The sequence below is a fragment of the Brachionichthys hirsutus genome, chromosome 7 (assembly GCF_040956055.1).
Source record: "Brachionichthys hirsutus isolate HB-005 chromosome 7, CSIRO-AGI_Bhir_v1, whole genome shotgun sequence".
NCBI lineage: Eukaryota > Metazoa > Chordata > Actinopteri > Lophiiformes > Brachionichthyidae > Brachionichthys > Brachionichthys hirsutus.
In genome coordinates, this window is record NC_090903.1 from 2103017 (window position 1) to 2129504 (window position 26488).

General features: G+C 45.8%; 1 protein-coding gene across 1 annotated transcript in view; it reads left to right on the forward strand.

The window, feature by feature from the left end:
- Positions 1–23443, forward strand: part of kif20ba (kinesin family member 20Ba) — a 28942-nt gene extending 5499 nt beyond the window's left edge. The window contains 18 exon segments of the mRNA XM_068741521.1: positions 729–891; positions 1044–1172; positions 1276–1371; positions 2855–2994; positions 3074–3194; positions 4582–5675; positions 7834–7972; positions 9796–9918; positions 10060–10117; positions 11176–11301; positions 12446–12576; positions 12928–13083; positions 15384–15560; positions 16447–16576; positions 18279–18550; positions 18877–18988; positions 20024–20169; positions 23363–23443. Coding sequence (XP_068597622.1) covers positions 729–891; positions 1044–1172; positions 1276–1371; positions 2855–2994; positions 3074–3194; positions 4582–5675; positions 7834–7972; positions 9796–9918; positions 10060–10117; positions 11176–11301; positions 12446–12576; positions 12928–13083; positions 15384–15560; positions 16447–16576; positions 18279–18550; positions 18877–18988; positions 20024–20169; positions 23363–23443 — 3394 coding nt within the window.
- The last annotated feature ends 3045 nt before the right edge of the window (positions 23444–26488 follow it).

Consider the following 26488-nt stretch of genomic DNA (forward strand, 5'->3'; position numbering starts at 1 on the left):
TCAGGAGGGTTTTAAACATGCTTTTCATTCTCTCAACTGTAGGTGGCGTCCGTCTTTCTTCTTTAGGATTGTTTCTGGTCGTATTTTTTTTACACCTTTTCCCTGGTATTACTGTGTCAGATTGAATGTCCCCCATGAGGACCGATAAGGTGCCCCCCCGAAAAACATCTTTCGCACAATCCGCTCTCTCTGTGAAAGGTGCTAGTCTGTGGAATCTGCTCCCTGTCCACCTAAAATCTATGACACAATTGGTCTCCTTCAAAAAAGAAACAAAATCTTGGATGTGCAAGCAGCAGCACTGTACCCATGTTTAAATGTGTACATAGTTTTATCTCTAACATTTCTTTTTCTTTTTATTACTGTCTTGTTTTACTCTTAATTGTGTTAGTTCTGTGATAAAAACATGCATAGATGACTTTTTAAAAAATTTCCTTCCTTTCCATGTTTTTATGAATATCTGTGTTAAAAGCCCATCTATGGACAAGTGCTGCGAATTAGCTTCAGCTATAAGCGCTATAATGCAAACATCAGATACTTGTGCTACATGTGTCTATGTTTTGTCTTTGTCCATATTCAAATAAACCAGAAATAAATAAATAAATAAAATAAGTGATTTGGACGTGTGCTCTCAGTTCGATCTCAACGGAAGCCGCTTGAAGTGGCCCGAATATTTCCTCTTGAGAAATGTTGCAGCTCCAACTTGAAACGTCTTTTTCTGCTTCCGTCAGATTCCTTCAGCATGTTCCGTTCAGGGAAAGCAAGCTCACCCACTACCTGCAGGGCTCCTTCTGCGGGCGGGGTAAAGTCTGCATGATTGTCAACATCAACCAGTGTGCCTCCATGTATGACGAGACCCTCAACGTCCTCAAATTCTCTGCTGTTGCAAAAAAGGCACGTAACCCCGTTCGCTTTTAGTTTCCTTCCTTTAGACGGCGCTCAATGTGAACCATGGAATAATCAAAGGACCACGACCTCCCCCACTTTAGGAGGATTCTAAAAACAGACAGCCTCAGTGGTTCTGTTGTTTATGATTCTGGTTCCAGGTTGTGGTTCTGTCCACCAGACCCCTTTCTGTCCACCATCCTGAGATGAGCAGCGCTGGGGAGGAGGGTCTTTATGACAGCAGGAGAAGCTCGTTGATTGGTTGGGATAGCAGCCTCGAGGAGGTGCAGGTGAGTCGGAGGTTACGCCTTTCGATACTCTCCTTTGCAAAGTGAATCACATTTCTATTTCTCTCCACAAGATGCATTTAAAATGTTGTTTTGTTATTTATAGGAGTCTGACGAAGAAAAACACTTCATGGAAGACGCTGTGCCTGAACGCAAAAAGGAAGACGATGAGAAAATGATTATTCGTAAAAAGACATTCCAGGTTTGTCCCTTACCTTCAACTGACTTGTAATATATGGCATTAGAATCCATTTAGAGAAAGTAAAGCATGGATGAAAGAGTCATGTTTCAGCATGAAAGGACAATGTTAGAAAGAAATGCACCAAATCGTCTTAATCCGTTTAACTTTTTAGATTTTACTGGCCTTTTGCTGCAAATAGCGGAACAGAGAAACCTCTGAATGAAGAGCTTTGATTTATTTAACATGAAAGGCAAACAAATATCGATGTTTACGATCAGCGAAGACAACGACTCGTACACAGGATTACAGTATTACATGTATTACAGTACAAGTACAGTCAAAGAGGAGCATGTATTACAGTACAAGTACAGTCACACAGTAGCATGTATTACAGTACAAGTACAGTCACACAGTAGCATGTATTACAGTACAAGTACAGTCAAAGAGGAGCATGTATTACAGTACAAGTACAGTTAAACAGTAGCATGTATTACAGTACAAGTACAGTCAAAGAGGAGCATGTATTACAGTACAAGTACAGTCAAAGAGGAGCATGTATTACAGTACAAGTACAGTCACACAGTAGTATGTATTACAGTACAAGTACGGTCACACAGTAGCATGTATTACAGTACAAGTACGGTCAAACAGTAGCATGTATTACAGTACAAGTACAGTTAAACAGTAGCATGTATTACAGTACAAGTACAGTCAAAGAGGAGCATGTATTACAGTACAAGTACAGTCAAAGAGGAGCATGTATTACAGTACAAGTACAGTCAAAGAGGAGCATGTATTACAGTACATGTACAGTCAAAGAGTAGCATGTATTATAGTACAAGTACAGTCAAAGAGGAGCATGTATTATAGTACAAGTAGTCAAACAGTAGTATGTATTACAGTACAAGTACAGTCAAACAGTAGCATGTATTACAGTACAAGTACAGTCAAGGAGGAGCATGTATTACAGTACAAGTACAGTCAAACAATAGCGTGCATTACAGTACAAGTACAGTCAACAGTAGCATGTATTACAGTACAAGTACAGTCAAGCAGTAGCATGTATTACAGTACAAGTACAGTCAAGCAGTAGCTCTCTTTCTCAACCCAACCGGTGAAGCCAGATGGCCGTCCACTATGCGTCTTAGATTCTGTTCTGTTCTGTTTTCCTTGTCTCCGTCACCTGCAAAGCCAAAAAGCGGCTGCAGATCAGACAGTCGTCTCATAAACAAGAAAATGGATGGATTTATGGTGCAAGGAAGCCCGATGAGTAGATGCGTAGATCCAAATTTAGATTCTACATCGTCACAATTGCACCAAGATCATTCAAGTAGGACAATCTCTGCGAAATGCATTTATTCTGTATCAATGTCCACCATCTTGAATTATTAGGTGACTAATGGATTTGATCAAAAGAGCAATCTCCAAGGTGTATGTGTGCCATCTCCTCTACTAGACTGGCACAAGCCAATTGTAAATCTCTTTTTTGTTGCGTTACTCTCAGAGGCAGGTTGCACTTGTGAAAGAGCTGCAGCTCCAGATGAAGAAGGAGCGAGCAGAGAGCCTCCACATTGAAACACAAGTCAGAGAAGATGTCAGCAGAGAGTTCTCGGCCCTCTTTTCTGAAATGCAGAATCATTACAGGTGAGCATGTTGTTCATGTCTGTGTCCGGACCTCCTGGCTCTCATGCTTATTTCATACTAATGTGCGTGTTTGTTTTAGTGAGTGCCTGGTGAGGGACAGGGAGATCCTGGAGGAACGAGCAGAGAGGAGGCTGGAGATCTTCAAGGATCTAATTAACAAAATGGCCACTGCTGGACCCAGTTCTGACACACCGGAAATGGTAACACAGTAACGACCCTTGATCACAAGAGTGAATGTTTTGTGGTAGGTAGGATGTGTTAGAGGACAAGGAGAAGTTCTGGAGTGACTTGGATGAAGTGGTTCAGAGACTCCCGAGCAGGGAGAGAGTCGTGATTGGAGCAGACCTCGATGGGCGTGTTGGTGAGGGAAATAGAGGAGATGAAGAAGTGATGGACAAGTTTGGTATTCAGGACAGGAACCGAGAAGGACAGACGGAGGTGGACTTTACCAAAAGGATGGACATGGCAGTAGTTAACACTTCAGAAGAGACTAGTACATAGGGTGACCTACAAGAGAGGAGGGAGGAGCACCAGGTGGGACGAAGGCAGAGCAGAGGACAAAGCGGTGGAGGCTGAAGAACGAAGAGTGTTGAGTGGCTTTCAGGGAAGAGGTGAGACAGACTCTGGGTGGACAAGAGAGGCTTCCAGAAGACTGGAATACAACAGCTAAGGTGATCAGGGAGACAGGTAGGAGAGGACTGGGTGTGTCTTCTGGACGGAAAGGAGATAAGGAGACCTGCTGGTGGAACCAGGAAGTGCAGAAGTGTCTTCAAGGTTCTCCTTGGGAGTGACCGGGTTGGACAGGATTAGAAATGAGACAATAAGAGGGACAGTGAAGGTTAGACGTTTTGGAGACAAGGTCAGAGAGACCAGACTTTGATGGTTTGGACATGTCCAGAGGAGAGACAGGGACTATATCGGTAGAAGGATGCTGAGGATGGAACTGCCAGGGAACAGGACTAGAGGACGACCCAGGAGAAGAGACATGGACGTAGTGAGGGAGGACATGAGAGTGGCTGGTGTTGGGGAGGACGATGCAAAGGACAGGGCTAGAGGACGACCCAGGAGAAGAGACATGGACGTAGTGAGGGAGGACATGAGAGTGGCTGGTGTTGGGGAGGACGATGCAAAGGACAGGACTAGAGGACGACCCAGGAGAAGAGACATGGACGTAGTGAGGGAGGACATGAGAGTGGCTGGTGTTGGGGAGGACGATGCAAAGGACAGGACTAGAGGACGACCCAGGAGAAGAGACATGGACGTAGTGAGGGAGGGACATGAGAGTGGCTGGTGTCGGGGAGGACGATGCAAAGGACAGGACTAGAGGACGACCCAGGAGAAGAGACATGGACGTAGTGAGGGAGGGACATGAGAGTGGCTGGTGTCGGGGAGGACGATGCAAAGGACAGGGTGAAGTGGAGAATGTTGGGTTTTTGGGGTGACCCCTCACGGGACAAGCCGAAAGTACAGTAGTAGTAGTACGGTAGTAGTAATATAGTAATAGTAGTACAGTAGTAGTAGTACAGTAGTATTAGTAGCGGTCTTCGTTGAATAAGACTAAAAGCTAACATTGTTATGTTGCCACAGGTGACGACCGAGACAGAGAGAGCTGAACAAGAGTTGGTTCAACTCCAACCTCCTCAGGTACAACCAGAAGAACACGGCACAGAGATCCAGCAGAAAACTTCTCACAACCTGAAGCACAATATTCAGAGCATGGAACAGACTTCACAATCATTTGATGATCACACTTATCAACTCAGGGAAGTGTTGGACGTGGAGGAGAGAGAGGATAGCAAGACCAGACAAAGGCTGGAGCACGAGCTCTCACAAGCTAAAGAACTGCTGACAAATAGACAGCTGATCTTTGATCAGCAGCTCAAAGGTTTGACTGAGAAGCTGATTCAACAAGAAGAGAACTCAAAGCAGGAAGCTCAGGAGCTAAGAAAGAGGATTGGTGAGCAGGAAGCGCTATCACAGCAACAACTGGGTGAACTCGGGTCCAGGTACGAAGGCCAGGTGCATTCTTCCAAACAACAAACAAAGGCCGTGGAAAGGCAGGTGGATGAGCTCAACGAGAAGCTGCACGAACAGGAGATGGTTTCGTTTCAGCAGTTGGAAGATTTAAGGGACAAATTGAGTCAACGAGAAGCAACCTCTGGGGGTGTCTTCCATCTCGGGCAAAAGCACAGTGAGCAGACCCAATCTGCAGAGCTGCTTCACGTTGAAAGAGAAGATCCCATGGATGAAGGTTCGAGTCGTTTGTCTAGTTCTACTTCTGAAGAACATCTCAAGAGACTGGACTCTGAGGTGGGATCCCTGAAGGCAAAGCTTCCCGAACCAAAGGCCTGTCCAAGTAACCAACTACCAAACTTGTCCAATGAGAGAATGGTGAAAGAACAGAACCGGCAAGGGGGTGAAGAACTCTCCCAGCTGGAGAAAATGTCTTCAGAAAGGGAGTCAGAGCTGCAGAGACAGCTGCTGGAAACGAAGGCTGAAGTGTCATCCCTGCAGAAAAGCCTGCAGAAGCTACAGGAGCAGCAGCAGGAAGACGAATGTCAAGCCGTCCGAGACGCCCGGCGCAGGGAGGTGGAACGACGCAGGGAACTCCTGGCTGTGGCTCATGAAGCCATCGCTCAGAAGGATGCAGAGCTGAGGAAAACATCAGAGGAGATCAATAGGTAATTCCTTTATTCGTTTATATCACCACATTCCAACATCTTGTAAATGTAAGATTTGGTTTGCTGTTCGCTGTTTTATTAGAAACTAGAAAAACGCTCAGAGAGCACAGACCTCCGCCAAGCATCTCATCCCTCTCGTAATTAGATCTACACCGTCCACATGGTGATCTGGATCAGCACCAGAAGGTTCTAGATTGTTCTTGGTGTCTTTATACACCAACATGAAAAGTCAAAGTGAATCAGAGTAAATGGAGTTTTCAATGTTAAAATGTAATATTTGTTCCTGTCCTTATTCTACATCAGATCCAGTTGGTTTTTGGTGGTGAGCTAGAACCCCCCCCCCCCTACATGACTGTGTCAAATTCCGTACAGATCGGTCGATAATCAACCGAGATATTGATGAACACATTTTGAAGCTCCATTGACTGCGATGTTAACAAAAAGTGATCCAGAATCCAGGATCTCTTCTGGATCAGCACCAAAATGTAATGTTCCTGGTAACATTCTGAACATTCCCTGAAAGTGAAATGAAAATTCCATGAAGATCCGTCCAGCAATGTTTGCGTTATCTTGCTTAAAGACAGACTAACAGACAACAGAGCAACACCTCCAATTACACCCCCCCCCCCCCCTCTTAATTAAAAGTTAGACTTTACTTTAAAAATTAAATACGGTTGAAAAAAAATGTGGCAAAATAACTAGTGAGTAGCGTAAATCAGCCTTAAATACAAACTTGTTCTAAAGGAGAGTTCGACGGCATCTCTTAAATGTAAAGGAAGACTGGGAGATGTTCCACAGGAGGCTCCGGGTCCCAAACGTTCCCAGTCTGTGCCCTCACTGACGATGGCACTGAACTCATTCTGATTCTCTGGCCCCTGCTACACGAACACGGGTACTTTTGAGAGCAGAGCTCTTTCTTTGCTTTTGGCCTTTCACCCGCTTTTAAACTGAGATTTGGGTCCTTAGAAATGTATATTTTTGAAATCTACTTCCTTGATGGAGATTATTTTTTTAATACCCTTTTTGAGTGTGTTTGTGGACAGGGTAAACCGATTTTGGTCGCAGTGTCACACATTGTTGCCGGGGGGTTGTTTGTGGTGTCAGCTGTTTTGTTTTCATGAGATATTATTCTGTGTGATGGCAGACGAGTTGATTTTCAGTTTACTTCCTGGACCCTTCTGTGTACACATCAATATAAAGTCATATAACCCTAACCCTAACCCTAAACCCCTCCTGGGGTGGATTAAAAAAAAAGTAAATGGGAGGGGGAAACTGTTTTCAAAATGACTGTTCGTGTAGCAGAGGCGAGCCGCCTTGCTGTATATACAGTGGTACCTCTCCTTACGAATTTAATCCGTTCTGGGAGTAGCTTCGTAACGTGAAAACTTCGTAAGTAGAGACGCATTTTGAATGTAAATGCACTAATCCGTTCCAAGCCCCGCAAAAGTATTGTAACGGTTCATGTTTTAGGAGTGTTCATTATTCCTACGCTGCAGAGAGTCCGCAAAGGCATCCAGGGAGGAGGGGCGGTGTGTGTGTGGGGGTGCCGCGAGGAGGAGGAGGAGAACGGGAGAGCTGCGGGAGAGCTGCGGGGGTTAGGGAGAGTTTCCCATCGTGTGCTTATTCCAGCGTCCGACGGACGCTACATTATGATATTTTTTTAAAATATTAATCTACCTGTTAGCTGTTACTTTTTGTCCTCTTTGTTTACTGGTCCTTTGCGGTGTTTTCTGCCTCGCGTTTCTTGAAAAACTGATCCAATGACGTCTGCTTTTGCCGGCTTTTGACAATCCGTCGGAAATGTGCGAGGCAGACGTCATCATAATGAGCAATAGCCCGACTTGTCAACACTTTTTCCGGGTGACACGAATAGCATGCTGGGATACACGCATACGCAACGGGTTGCCAGGCAGATTTTAGGCGATAGCCAATGGCAGAGCAGCTACGAGCAGCTATTTTTGACTTCGTATCCTGAAACGCCTTCGTAACGAGAGGCAATATTTTCCCATTCAGATACTTCGTAACCTGAAACTTTCGGATGTAGAGACATTCGTAAGCTGAGGTACTACTGTACTTGCTGATAGTGTAATATTCTAGGTGGGTAGCAAGGTACTACAAGCTCTTGGATGTGTCATTGTTGTCCTTTTCACCATCCCAGTCTTCAGGAAAGTGCAACGCATAACCAGGAAAAAGTCAGAGGATTGAACCTTGACCTTCGGAGGAAAGAAGAGGACACGTTAGACCTCAAAGAGAAACTAGCAGACTACAAGAAGCAGATCCATCAAGTTCAGAATGAGGTTGGCACACTTTCTTTTTGAGCACCTGAAAACAATGACTAATAATAAGTATTTCATTTTAAGCATATCTTTAGTGTTTACATGGTTCACCTTTTATAGCATTTGGAATGCCCTCTGTGTGACCTCAACAGAAGCTCCTGTTGCATTCTGCCCGTCAGTGTCAAGGAGAGGCTGGTGCTCCTGACTGCACGGCCTGCCATTCAAAAACCTCGATGATCTCAGTGATCAGTATCTGCCGGAAGGAGCAGTACTTCAATGGCTCGTACAACTGAGTGGCAGCACTCGACTTCACGGTCGCAGTACCGAAACCGAGCAGCAATGCTGAACTCCAAGATAGTACACCGAGTAGCAATATTTACACTTTGTCTTGGCATCCTGGGGTAGGCAGTTCCATGCTTGACGGAACAACATCCCTACATTCGAGCCCTTGGGGGTGGCTCACCCCCCACTGTCATCGCCAGGGCCTGTACTCCCTGGGCGTGGACCGTTTGCAGTCCACCCTCACTGAGGAGGTGTTGGTTCAGGCGCTGAGCACCACCTTGCTCCTGATGGCATACAAAGCTGACCTAGACAAGGAGAGTCTTCATCCCGCCGCTCTGTCGGCAAAGGAAAAGAGAATCACGCACCGATGCGTTAAAACATTTACCTTAACAATTTGTACTCGATACTCGTGACATGATCATTTCATACATCTCACGTGGAACAACCCGCGATATATCGAGTATATTCGATACATCGCCCAGCTCTACTCAAGAGTATTATCCACTGTACAGTCTAAAAACACACACAAAGAACAAGCAGGGCCAAAAGGAACAGGGGCACATGTGGCCAGATGTGGAGATGTGTGTGTGCTAAGGACACACGGCAAACTATGTGTGTGTGCTGCACGTAGCATGCACGGCAGGCTGACTGCGTGTGCGGTGTGTTGCTGTGTTTTGTTTTCGGTTGTTGTGCATGCTACACATAGCTGAATACCGGTAATTGTTAATGTGTTTCATTTTTGCTTGGGCAAAATACATTTTCAAAATAAGTGCGACTTATTTATTTTATTTTTTCTTCTTTATGCCGCATTAATTGACTAATGCGACGTACAGTCCTGAAAATACTTATTTCCTTCTTCAATTCAACAGTTGTTGACACTACGTTCCTCTTTTCTTTTCCAGTAGTATTACTGCTGCCTTTCTTTGGATCCATGACAAAGAGATTATGTTATTTTGCATCAATTGAGTAATTTATTTTTATTTTATTTGTATTGTTAATTGTCGATGATTTATGTACGAAGGACTTTCAACGGAAACAAGACCGCAAGGGCTTTTTAGAAATGCTCCTCTTAGACAGGATGTTTGACTATACTCGTACTGCTCTAACATTCTATCTAATAAATATATTCATCATCAGCTCAAAAGAATAAACCCGAAAGAACATGCACACGAAGCGAAAGACTAGCACAGTCGTCTCTTCTGCTACAGGGCGACTCGAACTGAACCTACTCGGGTGGACTCCGCCTTTGTTCGCGTGTCAATGGTTCACCGCGGCGCCACTCGTGTGTTTGAACTCTGAAAATCTGTTCGGCTTCTGAGGCATTTTATACTCCATCTTCTTTGGTTGAAAACCGAGTTCTACTACTGAGGCGTTCGAGAACCGAGGTTCTACTGAACTCCATTGTTTATTGTAGTTTGTGCTCAAGTTAAGAGAAGCTGAGTTGAACACATACCTATGTACCTCACTGAATTTAAATATGGCCCTCATTCAGACGTCAGACAACGTTAATTACATTGAGATATACTGTGTAAAGTGTTTCTCGTTACCTTTGTTTTCTCTAGATCTCATTCATGAGAGAAGAAGGCACGGTTTTGAGGCAGAAGCTGTCAGATATGGAAAAAGCTAAGAAGTGTCTTCAATCTGACCTCGCTAACAGAGACAAAGCCATCCAGCACCTCAAAGCGGTGAGGTTCTCTCTCCAAATGGAGCTGAACACCTCAATGCTTGCACCTTGTTTGTTCTGGAAGAGCAGAGCCAGATTTCCCGTCCACTGCCGTTATTGTGTGCCATATTCTTCACCTTTTTTCCTTTGCTCTGTTCCTCAGGAGCAATCATGTAACGCCAAGTGTGACCAGTCAGAGCTCTACCAGAAGGCATGTAAAGGTGAACAACTTCTTAACGATGGATTATTTTCACTCGCCATGATTTGAGTAAAAGAATAAAAGTAACATGAAAGACATATTGGGAATCGGAATTGAGAATCGTCTGAGATCTAATCCAGCCTGAGGCCAACTTAAAACGGGAATGCAGTAATCCCGATACATACGAGTATTCCGAGATACAAGCCATGTGAGCAATATTTTACTTTGAGATGCGAGCAACTTCCAGATGCTTCACTCGTTCAGTGATTTTCGCTGTATTTGTGAATATTCTTTAAGTGAAGGGTCCAAAGAAAGTAATCGGTGAGGATGGCAGTGAGAATAAAAGACGGTGGAGATGAAGCATGAATTGATCCATCAACGTGACCGTGGTGTCCGTGAGCAGTGGTGGTCGGTCGAAGTACCGGTACTTCATTTCATGACTTAACGAAGAGGGCCGATGGCACAACTTGGCGGCCTCGCTCCTCCCACAGTGAATGAATAAAGCCCGATGTAAAGCCTCTTGAGTTTCTGTGGAGAAAAGGAAAGCGCCATATAAAACCAATGCATTATTATTATTATTATTATGTGTTAGGTACCATCCAGCCCCCCCCCCCCTAGCACCACACACCGCCGTTAGCGATATCGTCTGTCTCAAATGTAAAACTGGACAGTAATACTATATATCATTTTATTAGATCATTTTCTCTGTGTGTGTATCTCTATAACAATTAAAATGCTTTTTCCATTGTTATTGGCGTTGGTTTGAGTGTTTTTAGACCCCAGAAAGGATTATTTTTTTGACGTTATTTTATATGGGATAAATTGATTTGACTTCTGAGCTCGGTGCAGGAATAAGTTATACTCGTATGTCAAGGTGTTACTGTACAAGAAAAGGGAAAGCCCAACAATGTATGGGGCGTTTCAAAAGCAACATTTGGAACATATGTTTCTATCCATGTCATTTCCCCTCTGGGATCAATAAACGGTTTCTTTGTTTGTTTCTCTGTCTAGCTCTCTGAAATAAAGCATCACATCGTCCCTCTTTAACTGTGCTTCGGATGTGTTCTTGTTGATTTCCAGACCGAGAAGCCACCCAGCGCATGGTGGAGGACATGCGTTTGGCTCTGATGGAACAGGAGGAGACCCAGAATCAGATGGAGCAGGTCTTGGAGGAAAAACTTAACCTCATCCAGGAGTTCTCCATCGGTGAGACATGAAATCATGATGAGCATTATTAAGAAAAATAAAAGACAGAAACAAAAAAGGCCCGTAAACAGTGGCGGAAGCAGAGAATAGTCCACAGGATCGTGTCTGCACCTATTATCCATCAGCTGCAGGATATGAATGAAGTAATGTTTTTTTTATTTCAGTTAAATACAAAACACATACATAAAAAGGATATACAATTCACCAAATTTTTAACCGAAAAAAGAAGCTGAAGTCAGACTTATTTTTGCTTCTCCTACTCCCATCCTTCCAATCAAATGACCTGAAACTACAGCAAAATGAACACAAATTAAACTACAGTCATAAATCACTTAAATACCTTTATAGCCTTTGGGAATTAGCACAAATTTCACTTCCTCTAGCTCTTCCGGGGGGATCCCGAGGCGTTCCCAGGCAGGCTGAGAGACATAGTCTCTCCAGCGTGTCCTGGGTCTTCCCCGTGGTCTCCTCCCGGTGGGACGTTCCCTGAACGCCTCCCTGGTGAGGTGTTCAGGAGGCATCCTGAACACCTCACCAGGGAGGCGTTCAGGAGGCATCCTGAATAGATGCCCGAGCCTCCTCATCTGGCTCCTCTCAACGCGGAGGAGCAGCGGCTCTACTCCGAGCTCCTCCCGGATGACTGAGCTTCTCCCCCGATCTCTAAGGGAGAGCCCAGCCCCCCTACGGAGGAAGCTCATTTCAGCCGCTTGTACCCGGGATCTTGTTCTTTCGGTCACTACCCAATTGATTGATCTGTCAAGGATCTATTTCTAAGGAGCATCCGATGGGTGTGTTTGATCTGTGCTACGTCAGGATTAACGCAACATCCAAACGTGTGTTTGTGGAAAGGTGTTGGCGTGTTTATTGGTGTTTCAGAGTAGAGCCCAGTTCAAATCAGCAAACAGCAAAAATGTATGAATGCATATATTCAACAACCTCCATCTACAGGATGAATCGGATCTTTAGTTGTTCTGCAATCCTGATCGCAGAGCAATAATTAAGTCAAAATGTCCCCCAGAGGTTAAAAGAATGAGGAAAAGACACATGATTATACTGTGGCTAACATTCGAAGGATGAGTGTTAATTAATGAAACATTTATACGTCTGGTGTAAAGTAATCGTATTATTGTTTTAACCCTTTCAGAGGTAGAACAGTTGAAAGGGAAATTGTTGCAGCAGGACCATAGAAATTGCAATCATCATCAAGTTGACAGCCAATCAGATGACCTAAAAGAGGGGAAACAGGAAGCTGCCCAGGCACAGGAAAGCCTGAAGGTAAGGGGGGGAAGTCATTTTCCACTGTCTTATTCGAGTAACAACCGTATTTCACTTTGCGCAGAACTCCAATAGAATAGTTGTAATAAATTGATAAAAAAAATCAATGAAAATATTTTCTGCTAAATATTTTGATTGTGTCTCCACAGAAGTTGGTCCAACAGTATTTTATATCCAGATAACAATACATATTACTGATTATTAAATGATAGACACAGAAAGGCCCTTTCTACTCATTGAAACTGTAGTTATAGTACACTCCAAAACAGAGAGGTACTCTGTCATGTTTCTCATGTTATTCTCAGTAACGAGAAGATCGTGATGACCAGCTCAAATCAACATGTTGTGCAGCTGTTTACAGAGAAACACCTGGCAGAACGCAAAAAGTGGCTGGAGGAGAAGCGGTCCCTGCTCGCTCAAGCTAAAGAGGCAGAGGACAAGAGGAACCAAGAAATGAGGAAGTTTGTGGAGGACAGAGAACGGTTCATCCAGCAGCAGAGCCAGATGGTGAGGAGAGGAATCGCGTTAGCGTCGGCCACAACGCACATTCAGCTCAGCCTTTGATTTGCTTTCACATAATGGTGATAATGGCCTACAAAAAGTAAATTTATTATTTTTAGTAGTGCTGTCAAACGATTAAAACATTTGAGAGATTAATTATGATCTGTAGTTAATTAATCTCATCTCTTTTAGAGAAAAGCCCTCAACTTGATGTATCTTCATTTAAATTCATTCCGTTATTGTGGCAGATCAAAAGATTAGTATATAACAAACAGTAGATTTATAAAGTCATTTAATGTTTGACTTGAATCAGAAAACTTTATTCGTCGCAGAGGGAGATTCCATTCCAACAGATGCAGTCCCATTTGCATTGTGCTGTGTTTGCGGGATGTCTTTGTTCTTTCTGGATTTGTTCATCATCGGAGGCTTGTTTGATGCGTCACTGGACGCAGGTTGCAATGACAGCCAATCATGCGTACGCACGCTTTCATACATCTGGATATTTCTGTGCGCACAATGTTTTCTGGATTTGCACGTAAGCCATGTTTCAGTAGGAAATCTATGGAAGTCTTTGTACACGAGGCCCCAGCTCAATACAGACACGCATTCAAACTCACACCTACAATCTGGAGTGATCAATTCAAGCTGCGTGTTTTTGGAGGTGTCTGCGTGGGTTATTTCCAGTTTTTGGAGGTGACCAAAAACTGGAAATAACCCACGCAGACACAGGGGGAACAAACAAACTCCGCACAGGAAGGAATCGAACCCAGAACCCTCTCGCTGTGAGGCAACAGCGCTACCGAGTGCCCCAATTTTAATTCAAATTGATTAGTTCTGTTGACATTTTTAGGGGGGGGGTTAGGTACCTTATTTTTTAATAGAAAATTATCTTGCGTTAACTCATTTGTTTAAAGATTGCCGTTTGGATAAATATGAAACTATTTAGCCTCATGCAGCCTCACGAGTCGAGCGGTGAGCAGGAGCTAACGTAGCATTGCCAGTTTCTCCCTTCAGCCGGTCCCAAGCCCGGATAAATGCAGAGGGGTGTGTCAGGAATGGAATCTGCCGTAAAGTTAATATGCAAATCAACGTAAATAAGAAAGACATTCCGGATCGGTGTTCAGAACAGGAATCTAGAAGGACAGATGGTGGTGGACTTTGCCAAAAAGATGGAAATGGCAGTAGGTAACACTTATTTCAGAAGAGACTAGAACATATGGTGACCCTAACCCTGACCCACGTCTTGGGGGAAGAGAGGCTTCCTTTCGGCTGGAATACAAAGAGTTAAGGTGATCAGGGAAACGGGGAGGAGAGGAGATACGGAGACCTGGTGCAGAACCCATCGACTGCTGAGATGGGCTCCAGCTTGGCCCGCGACCCGGTAACGGGCAAGGCGGCTGGAAAAGGAAAGTCTTTGGTGGAAATATGTGTAAATCACTCAGTTTATCCCACATCAAATGTAGAGTACCATCATTTTGTGACTGATTACCCTCGCCGAAGGGGAGGCGAGGGTATTGCAATTGGGTTTGTTTGTCTGTCTGTTTGTTTGTTTGTTTGACTGTCTGTTTGTCTGTCTGTCTGTTTGCTTGTCTGTTTGTTTGTCTGTCTGTCTGTTTGTTTGTCTGTCCGAGCGCATAACTCAAAAACTAGTAACCCAATCAACTTGAGATTTTTACACAAGCAAGGTTCTGTCCGTGGCTTGGTCCTCCCCGAGAATGGCGTTGATCCGGATCTGGATCCAGATTCTAGAATTATCTTTACATCTGGAATTGTGCCTGTGCTGTAAACTGCCACTTTAAGAGGGAGGGACACGAATGGCATGATGGGAAAAAGAGTCCAGAAGGAGTCTTGTAGTACGTTCCGGAGCAGCAAGCTAGAGCAGGTTTGGCCCCTCTGATCCGGAAGCCCTGTTTACTGTCTCACAAGATCCAATAGTCTTTTGGAGGCGGGGTCTGCAGTCTCTGACTGTCTTTCTAGTTATACTTCTAAATAAGAGCGATAGGCTTTTATATGATAATAGTCTACCAAAGGAAATGTTAATGGAACCTATCAGATCTTTAGAGTTTACACTGTGGTTGATTCGGCTGTTTTTAGACGGATCGGTATTCCTGGAGGTGGTCTTCGGTTCAGGAATAAACCGTACCCCACCTTCCCGTCGTCCAGGTTCTCACAAAACCTGACCTGACATGTAGCATCATCTACAACGTACAGAAAGGTCAATTACTGACCTGCTAATGGGCTACGGGTCTAGCCCATCTGAACCCCCATCATCGGTTCAGCATTAATAACACCTCTCTCTTTCTCAGGAGACTTTGTCCTCCCAGATTGCTGAGAAGGAGGAGACCATGCAGAGATGGAGGACGGAGCGAGACGCTCTGGTCGCTGCACTGGAGGTTCAGCTCCAAAAGCTGATCTGCAGCCAAGCAGAGAAAGACAAACAGATCAAACAGCTACGCCACAATGAGCAGCGCCGACCTCAGGCGGTCAGTATTAACCCCGACCCTAGATGATCTTAATGTTGGGCTGGACGGATGATTGCTGGTTGAATAGAAGAGACCAACGGTAAGGAGTTTGATGGAGATGTCTGGAGGGTGAAGCCCTGGAAGCCGTCCTGAATCAAAGAGACTAAACTAGAGTTTTATATTTTCCTGTCGATATGGGTTTATATATATTCCCATGTCCACTAGAACTACAGTAATACCTTGACAAATGAGTAGAATCCGTTCCTGGACCGAGCTCGTAACTCAAATCAATGTTTCCCATATAAAATAAGTGAAAACAATTTCATCCTTTCCGGCGTCTAAAAACACTGAAATCAACGGAAAGAACGTTTTTAATTGTTACATAGATACACAATGATATATTAAATGAGTATTACTGTAATATACAATGTGGTTTTATGATGAGTTTTACCTTCGAGACAGACGATAGTGCTAACAGCTGTGTGTGGGGGGGTTGGGCGGTATGTAATACTTTAAGCAGTAATTGTACCTTACAGGCACTCGTACATAAACTTGGAAGGCTTCATGTTCTTGATAGCATCCTTCTCTTTGAGGATTGTACACGTCGATGTACTCTGCTCGTACTGGCGTGTCCCATCATGCTTCATCTCCATCTTCATCATGGACTGGACCAGTGAAGCTAGCTAGCAGCGCTCGGACGTCTAGCGCCACCATCTGGAAGTTGCTCGTGTCTTAAAGCTAAATATTGCTGGCGTGTTTGCCCGTGTCTCGGAACACTCGTATGTATTACCGTATTCTGTGTCATCGTTTTACTTTACTCGTTTTGCATTGACTGTTTATTTACAGACTGCTTTCTCTTTGAAAGATGTAATCGATCTCTTGTAAATGGATGAACTTCCTGTTACAGACTGGCGACGGCGACGTCAAAGTGGCAGAGCTCCAGGCTGCTCTGTCCGAGAAGGAGGCAACAATCCTGCAGCTGAGAGAAGAGCTCAAGCCCCCCCCAGGCAAAACGGAGGACACGGTGAAACAGGCCGGTCTGAAGGACAGGGTAAACCCAGAATACGCAGCGTCCCCACGGGTTGTCCCCACGGGTTGTCCCAGGGGAGATACTGCATATCCAGTATCTTAGAACACGCTGTAGTGTGTTGCCATGTTTCACAGTTACCCCCGTTTTGGAAACAACACTCACTCCGTCTCACGCTGACTCCGTCTCACGCTGACTCCGTCTCACGCTGACTCCGTCTCACGCTGACTCCGTCTCGCCCTGACTCCGTCTCACGCTGACTCCGTCTCACGCTGACTCCGTCTCACGCTGACTCCGTCTCGCCCTGACTCCGTCTCGCCCTGACTCCGTCTCACGCTGACTCCGTCTCACGCTGACTCCGTCTCACGCTGACTCCGTCTCACCCTGACTCCGTCTCACGCTGACTCCGTCTCACCCTGACTCCTTCTCACCCTGACTCCGTCTCACCCTGACTCCGTCTCACCCTGACTCCGTCTCACGCTGACTCCGTCTCACGCTGACTCCGTCTCGCTGACTCCGTCTCGCTGACTCCGTCTCGCTGACTCCGTCTCACGCTGACTCCGTCTCACGCTGACTCCGTCTCACGCTGACTCCGTCTCACGCTGACTCCGTCTCGCTGACTCCGTCTCACCCTGACTCCGTCTCACCTTGACTCCGTCTCACCCTGACTCCGTCTCACCCTGACTCCGTCTCACCCTGACTCCGTCTCACCCTGACTCCGTCTCACCCTGACTCCGTCTCACCCTGACTCCGTCTCACCCTGACTCCGTCTCACCCTGACTCCGTCTCACCCTGACTCCGTCTCACCCTGACTCCGTCTCACCCTGACTCCGTCTCACCCTGACTCCGTCTCACGCTGACTCCGTCTCGCTGACTCCGTCTCACCCTGACTCCGTCTCACCCTGACTCCGTCTCTCTGACTCCGTCTCACGCTGACTCCGTCTCACGCTGACTCCGTCTCGCTGACTCCGTCTCGCTGACTCCGTCTCGCTGACTCCGTCTCGCTGACTCCGTCTCGCTGACTCCGTCTCGCTGACTCCGTCTCACGCTGACTCCGTCTCGCTGACTCCGTCTCACCCTGACTCCGTCTCACCTTGACTCCGTCTCACCCTGACTCCGTCTCACCCTGACTCCGTCTCACCCTGACTCCGTCTCACGCTGACTCCGTCTCACCCTGACTCCGTCTCACCCTGACTCCGTCTCACCCTGACTCCGTTTCACCCTGACTCCGTCTCACGCTGACTCCGTCTCGCTGACTCCGTCTCACCCTGACTCCGTCTCGCTGACTCCGTCTCACGCTGACTCCGTCTCACGCTGACTCCGTCTCGCTGACTCCGTCTCGCTGACTCCGTCTCGCTGACTCCGTCTCGCTGACTCCGTCTCACGCTGACTCCGTCTCGCTGACTCCGTCTCACGCTGACTCCGTCTCACGCTGACTCCGTCTCACGCTGACTCCGTCTCACGCTGACTCCGTCTCGCTGACTCCGTCTTGCTGACTCTGTCTCACCCTGACTCCGTCTCGCTGACTCCGTCTCACCCTGACTCCGTCTCACCCTGACTCCGTAAATATTTCAGCTTGATTTTCACCTCACCATTAGTAAAGCCTCATTTTCAAAACATTTGTGTAAAATTGTAACTAGAAACTGTGAAATTATTTTCATTGAATCCTCATATTTAATTGAGTCTAAGCCTGGCACCGAGTCATTCAGCAGATAGGGTGCACCAGTAGATGCCACAAGGAGACCCTTCCATGACAGGTCTTATGGTTCCTCAGGGCTCCGCTGGGTGTCCGTCAGTGCTGGACTCCTCTGAGGTCTCCACGGAGGGTGGCAGGACAAGCCGCTTCCCACAGCCAGAGCTGGAGATTTCCTTCAGCCCCCTGCGCCCAAACCGGATGGCTCTGCGGCGCCAGGGAGAAGATAGCGCCGTCACCATCAAGATCAATCGCTCAGCGAGGAAGAGGAAGAGTGGGGAGATCGACAAGGTAAGTGACTGCTGTCATTGTCCATCAGCAGCCACTGATTGATTTATTACATGCATCCCATTATACCACAGTTATGTGCTTTAAAAATGTAATAACACATTAAGGTCATAATCCGGGTCAGTCAGACTAACTGCTGGTTAACATTTAACTGCTCTGATGACAAACACTTTCATCTTTGTTTGTCCTGTGATGTCATCAGGCTGGAAATATATATATTGAACAATGTGCACATGCATCAAAGCTTCACTTGCTATGCCAGTTCTTATCTAAGAAACAAAGCGAGATGTAAGTGTCCCTCCCAAAAGACGAACCTTCTCTGTCCTCAGCTCTCCTCCCCGGCGGCTCGCTGTGACTCCCAGAGCAGCAGCAGGAGGGAAGGGAAGCTACAGAGGATTGGAGAGTTCCTGCAGAGCTCCCCCACGCTGCTCGGCACCAAAGGTGACAGGATAAGAACTCCTCCTCCTACCTGTGGAGCGTAAGAACTCCTCCTCCTCTAACTCACCTCCTACCTGTGGAGCGTAAGAACTCCTCCTCCTCTAACTCACCTCCTACCTGTGGAGCGTAAGAACTTCTCCTTCTCCTCTAACTCACCTCCTACCTGTGGAGCGTAAGAACTTCTCCTTCTCCTCTAACTCACCTCCTACCTGTGGAGCGTAAGAACTTCTCCTTCTCCTCTAACTCACCTCCTACCTGTGGAGCGTAAGAACTTCTCCTTCTCCTCTAACTCACCTCCTACCTGTGGAGCGTAAGAACTTCTCCTTCTCCTCTAACTCACCTCCTACCTGTGGAGCGTAAGAACTTCTCCTTCTCCTCTAACTCACCTCCTACCTGTGGAGCGTAAGAACTTCTCCTTCTCCTCTAACTCACCTCCTACCTGTGGAGCGTAAGAACTTCTCCTTCTCCTCTAGAACATTCTGCACCAACTCTTCCTCCTCCTCCATCCCTCTTTCCTCTCCTCCGTTCTAAACAACTTGAATCCTGCTCCTCAGCTTCTTTCCTTGCTTCCTTTCCTCCTGGTCTCCTGGACACACATCAACCTTCCTCCTCCTCTTCATCATGTCCACCAGCTCTCTAGCTTTCCCCGTCATCTTCCCAACATTCAGAGTCTCTTCTCTCACTGTTCATGCACTCGTCTTCCTCCTCTTCTTCGTCTCTGTCTTCGACCCACAGTATTCCAGCAGCGCTCCGTGGGTTAACCACGCTGCTGGTGGTCGGGGGTCGTTGTTAACCCACGCTCGACCGATCCAGAATGTCTTTCTTATTTCCGTTCAGTTTTGGCTCATTTTTACACCAGACTCCATTCCTGACGCACCCCTCTGCATCTATCCGGGCTTGGGACCGGCTCAGGGGAGAAACTGGGAATGCTACGTTAGCTCCAGCTAACCGCGCTACCCTGCTACCCATGCGGCTGCATCATTGAACTGGTCAGTTGTCCTGTATGAACTATAACTGAATGTGTGTGTGTCGCTCCAGCTAAGATGATGATGAGTCTGATGGGTGGTCGCGGTGACGCAGATACAGCAGCCTCCTCTTCATCACTCAGCCGAAGAGCCAAGAGGAACAAACGGAAGCCCTACAGGCCTGAAATCTCCTCCCCGATAGACATGCCCTCACACCCAGTAAGTCTCTCTCTGTGTGTGCGTGTGTGTGTGTGTGTGTCTCACCATGTGTGTCTCTGTCTCTCAGCATTATATAGTCTTTAGTGTTTTATTGGAACATATCCTACAGCTGAGTACCAAAAAGTAGTTTTGTCAAAAGCGATTTAAAATATTGTGTAATTACTTTATCTAAATAATCACTTTTTTAATCTCACCTATACATTTCAGAGGAAAGCCTTCAACTTGATGTATCTTCATTTAAATTAATTCCGTTATTGTGGCAGATCTAAAGATTAGTATATAACAAACAGTAGATTTATAAAGTCATTTATCAGAAAACTTTATTAACCCCAGAGGGAGATTCCATTCCGACAGATGCAGTCCCATTTACATTGTGCTGTGTTTGCAGGATGTCTTTGTTCTTTCTGGTTTTGTTCATCACTGTCTTCCTGCTCGGAGGTTTGTATGATGGACGCAGGTTGCAGCACTTCCTGTTAACCCCTCGTCTTCCACCATGTTTACCGGCCTGCAGGTCATCGCTAGCCACCTAGCGAGTACATCTGTTAGCTTGTCGGTCGCAGACTTGCTCATAGCGGGGCGTCTCCTCCAGTTTAGCTTGGTGAAGAGCTTTGCTAACGTCTTCGCTGCTAACTCGCTACTCACCTTGTCCCGCCCACCTACAATGGGAGCCTATCAGCTTGTGCTAAACAAGCCAAACGCAATGACATCCAATCAGTGTCCACTTCAGGGGGTCACTGACTATTTATTACGCCCCTAACAACTCCGGCTCAAAAATCCCAACGCATAAAAGGATTTTATAAAAAAGGAATAACAGAAGCAGTAAAATTAGAGATAAAAAATTATCTTTTAGCGCATCATGAAAAAACATGATGCGCTAAAAGGATTGTAATTAATTAATTGCAATAATTTGAGAACCCTACCAAAAAGATGTTAGTATTTTTAATTGTTTTATTTTTCACTTATTTTATGCCATTGACTTCTAAATATAAAAAACATCATCCAAACGAATGCCACTTACGTCTGACATTTCTTGGTGGGGGGGTGGGGGCAAAGGGACAGTCTTGCCCATGTCCTCAGTGAAAATCAGACTTCTCCTGTTCTAAACTGAGGACCTCCAGCCCTGTTGGGGGCAGCGCTGCTGGTTTTGGGTGGGTGATCATCATGTATTACAATGTAGTGAGAAGAAGAAGCACGAGTGGAGCAGAAAACAAAGATGTTGACGTGGAAATAAATGTGATGATGAATAATATATTTATTAGATAGAATATTAGAGCAGTACAAGTACAGTCAAACAGTCAAATGTATTACAGTACATTCTACTGTAATACTTGTACTGAAAATACTTTTCATGTAATATTATTCATATTTACTTTAAATCTCGTCTCGATCTCATGAGAGGTCTTGTCTCGTGGGATTTGTGTCTCATCCCCTCCTAGTTATTACAACATCTTATTGTTTTCTAGAAGTAACGTAGCGTAGCAACACGCTGTTGTTCCCACAAATACGTCAGTACACAATACTCTGTGGGTCTTGAAACAAACTGCTGGACCTCTGGGCGATGGCGGTTCTGAACATGGCTGCCACTCAGAGTTAATATTTTATTCTTATCTACCAATGATATTGTGTTTTTGGACTGTTGGATTGCGATGAAACTGAAGGAGTTGGTCATCGGCCTGTCAACATACCATTAGCTTCCCATGCTGTTCATGGGGCGGGGGCGGGGGTTGTGGGTTAGCAGAGACATTAGCATTGGATGAGTGGGAAAAGGATGGATACGGTGGAGTGTTGCTTAAGAACTCTTTAAAACCGAATCCTATCACCGGCAACTGGAAAATTACGACATTCTTAGAAATACGTCTTTGTCTGTTCAGAATATTGAAGCCGTTCCAACGGATTTTGTTTGTGTCAAAATGGCGCCGCTCACTCGAGGCCCGACACTCCACACTTTCACAGCAAAGGTTGCATATAGGCCGATCTATGCGGAGAAGAACCCCTGGAACTCTATTTACTTGCCATGCTAACACCGCTGCTAAGCTAGCCGGCTAAACTCCCAAGAGCCTTGCTAGCAGCGTCATAATTTACACGACGTACTAAACAGTTACGACTTGATGAGGTGAATCGTCTTCAAGCAAACTTGAACAAGTCCAGTTTATCCTTCGTTTTGTTTTTGCTATTGGTGCTTTAGCGTAACCTCGATGACTGAGAAGCCGCACCTTAGGATGGGAATCTCTGGTCTCTGCCCGATTGGGTTCGTATATCGGTGCACTCCTCACGATCCGATGCATTCAAGCTACGGCTGTTAAAAACTCCGATGCGATACGAGTCATTCCCATGATGCATCTGGATTCAAGTTCAACATCTGCTAAAGCCACCGATATGATTTGATTTAAATACTTCCCATGATGCATCTGGATTCAGCGTTGTCTGGTCACGATGATGTGACTCAGTCGGTTGTAGTATTTTAGAGTTTTTAGGTTTTTATGTACTCTACACTCATTTCATCTTCTTTTTAACTCTATTAATAAAAGCAAACGATGTAGTTATTTTATAGAAATGAATAAAACAATTCAGTAAGTTTAATAATTTATTAAATTCAAGGCATTTAAAAAAATTGCCGTATTTTTCAAAACTGTAATCGATACTTTAAATGTGGTCCAATAGGAAACTGTTTACGTCATCAGCAGTAACGTAACCAGCGTTTACGTAGCTAGCAGCAAGTCACATTTAACGCTGTTTAATGCACAAATACAAACGTGTTTTCAGATTATTTGCCATAAACGGAAAACACGTTTGCATATTTCTTAAGATTCACAAACCTTCCATCAGAGGAACGGGGTCAAATGTATTTATTCAAAGGCAAACTGGACACAACGGGCAGCTTTAGGTCATTTGGAACTGGTTTGCGTTTGATCCCACTGATGATCAACAAGTGAAGCCTGAAGCGACAGGAAGTAGCAGCACGACCAACAAACAAGCCCCCCGACGAATGGAGACGTGCAAGCGGCTCCGACACGAAGATGGCGGAGACATTTTGACAATTGACAATTATTTAATTTTTTTGCAAAATCTCCCAATATGGTCATATTAAAATAAAGTTTTTGACCAGATAGTTGTCAGTATCTTGTGTCTCTCTTAGTAGAAGTCTACAGTTACGCAGGTATTTAACTTTCACTTCTTCTTTTTCACATTTTAGATGATCAGCAGAGAGCCAGAGGAGGATAAGAGCACACAGCAGATCATTAAGAGGCGTCTTCGCTCCAGGATGGCTAAATAATTAGCATTTATATCATTTTAGTTTAAAACCTAATGTCTTCAATTGTTTCGGGACAATTCTCTGTCTCTGCATTTTCTTATTTACTTTACCCAATTTCATTTAAATCGTCAATTTGTAACTAATTGCAGATTATTAAACAAAACTAGTCTCTAGCTTAGTTTAGCACAATGACGGAAGCAGGAACACGGCCAGAACGGCGGCCAGCACCTCAAAGGTTCTGAAAGGTTCTCCTGCCCCCCGTCTCGGCAGCCGGGCCCCCCCACATCTGTCTCTCTGCAGAGGAGAGGAGTCGATTGTTGTAACGATACGGGACTAAATGCAAATAAAGTTCTTTACTACTTTGCTACACTTTATGAATAAAACCGTTTTTTCATGTATTTTACTTTCAGAGTTTTTGTTGTTTCGTTTTGTTTACATTTGTAAACACAGCTGCCACTGAGCGCTGGCGTTGGCGTTTCCCGGCGCCTCAAACGTGCACGGTGGAACACAACGCCGAGCCTTGCAGCCAAAACGCTGGTGGAAAAAACACAGGTCGCCTCTGCGCTGTTTACGCGCGGCGACTCCAGCCACCATGGCCGGGTCCGCGTCCTCCGCCGTCGGCTGCAGGGAAGTTGACGCCACCCACTGGCCGGCGGGACGTCTGGACGTCAGCAGGACCCAATCCGCTTCTTCAGCCAAACCCCAGAGATCGTTAGTGGCCAGGCACGGGGAATTGGCCCGCGGCGTATTTCCCGTGCGGTGGAGGGGCGCCTAACAGCCGCATTACGCGGCGTGTGGACTGCTGGTCCAGGGCCGCAACCATCAGGTAGTACCTTGAGTCGTCCTCGGTGATTCCTCGAAGGTGGAAAAGCGCCTCGACGTGCTGGAACCACAGAGCCGGGTCGTTGTGCCAGAACTCCGGGAGTTTCACAGACGCGGTGAAACCGGACGGTTGTGAGCGTCGGGCCTTCTGCTGCTTCAAACATGTTCAATTCGGGGTCGCCAATGTGGCAGGATGAGGAATGACTCGGAGACCAAGGTGGATTACTGCTCTTTACTCCTCAGACGCCAACAATAGAAGGAATGCAATCTGAGCCCAAAGCATTATGGGCGCAAAACCACGCCCACTACCCAGAAACCTCTTGGGTGAGAGACCTATTCTAAGTGGTCACCACAATACGTTTTTTTCACTGAAGAAGGGTTTGGAGAATGCACATATGAAACCGGTGGGGTTCGGTACCTCCAAAAAGGTCGGTTGCGGTACGAATTCAAGATTTAAGATACTTTATTATCATTATGCGAGCATAATAAAATCGTGTGAAGGCCCACGGCTTAAGGCGCACACCGGAACCTAATCAGAAACAAAAACTAAATTCTCTCTCTTAAAGAAACAATATATATATACACAGAGAGAGTGAGAATCACAGGCAATAGTGCAAAAGAGCAGCAGCAGCAGGGCCGGCATAAAGCGTCCCAGATCGCTACAAGGGAACGACTGCTTTCACAGCCCGGGGGAAGAAGCTGTTCCTGAGCCTGCTCTGTTGACCCGAGGTACCTGAAGTCCTCTCCCTTCTTTACGTCTCTTCCTTGTAGCTTCACTGTCCCCCCTGGGACCTTCTCATGTACACACATGTACTCTGTTTTACTCCTGCTCACCTTCATTCCTCTCTTTTCTAGAGCAGACCTCCACTTCTCTAGATTCTCCTCTACCTGCAGATCACAATGTCATCTGCAAACATCATATTCAGAGGAGCTTCCTGTCTCACCTCATCTGTTAGTCTGTCCATCGCCATGGCAACAAAAAGGGGCTCAGAGCTGATCCCTGGTGCATCCCACCTCTACACTAAACTATCCTGTTACTCCTACTGCACTGTCAATGACATTGGTTTTCTCATAGAAAGTGGAATTGTTTCCTGTAAGATTTTCTAAAATATTCCCATTTGAAAACAGCCAACTGGAATAAAAGTTTTGACTTCTGTTAGAGCAACTTAAATGCTTGTTGGGGAGCCTTTCCCATTTCAAACAATATGGTTGGTCAGCACTGGATGAAGAGTCTCATTGCTCAACCAGTGACCCATCACCCGACTCACTGCTGGGACACGACAGAGAGAAAGACGAACACATCGCCTGCTTCACCGGCCGGCATGGAACATTAACACACTGAAGCATAAGCCAAGCACCGATAGCGACCGCTACAGATCAAAGATGAACAGGTTATAATGGAAAATGCTGTTTTGTCTCTGAATAGTGGAGGAGAGCGCAGACAGTAAAACATGTTTATGCCATTAAATGCTTCAACGTCTGTGACAACGAAACGGGGGACAAGAGACAAACATCACAAAATGGAAACGGATATTCACCTGACGACGGCTTGGGGCATGAGTAGGGAGGCGGGCCTTAGTAAACAACCCACTGTTGTGACTGGTCAGAACAAATAAGGAATACGGCCGTAACCATTAGCAACCAACGTGCACACAGCGTTGCAGTGACAGAGGAATGCAGCTACGTCACGCTACACTCCGTCACATATTAGGGAAACGGCATAAAATAAAATACTCATTTTACATTTATTCTATTTGTGTATAGCATATAAATGGGCTTTCTAAAACATGCATGGGAGCACGCAATAAAAGCGTGTTCTACAAGAACAAATGCCCCCCCCCCCCCTATCCAGACCTGACCCTGTGGTTTCTTGGCCACAAATGAGTGCTGCTAAATGGCATCAAACTAAAGTCAGCCGAAGGTTCATCCATCTTCTTGAAGACGAGAAGATCGTAATCGTCTCGTCTTCAAGCCACGTATCCGGTCACAGATCCGATGGCCCATATCCAGCTGGCTACAGGATGGCAGGGTACACCCCGAACACGTCACCAGCGCATCGCGGGGTCACACAGACACTTTGGAGTGCTCAGTTAACCGAAGCCGCATGTCGCTGGAGGCGACAGCAAGCCGGAGAACCCGCAGAGAACCCACGAGAACAGCCATGCGCACATTTCTACATATGTAGTGCAGATCAGGCACTTCATGAAGAACATGTTGGATTGTAAAAATGCATCATTTCCATTT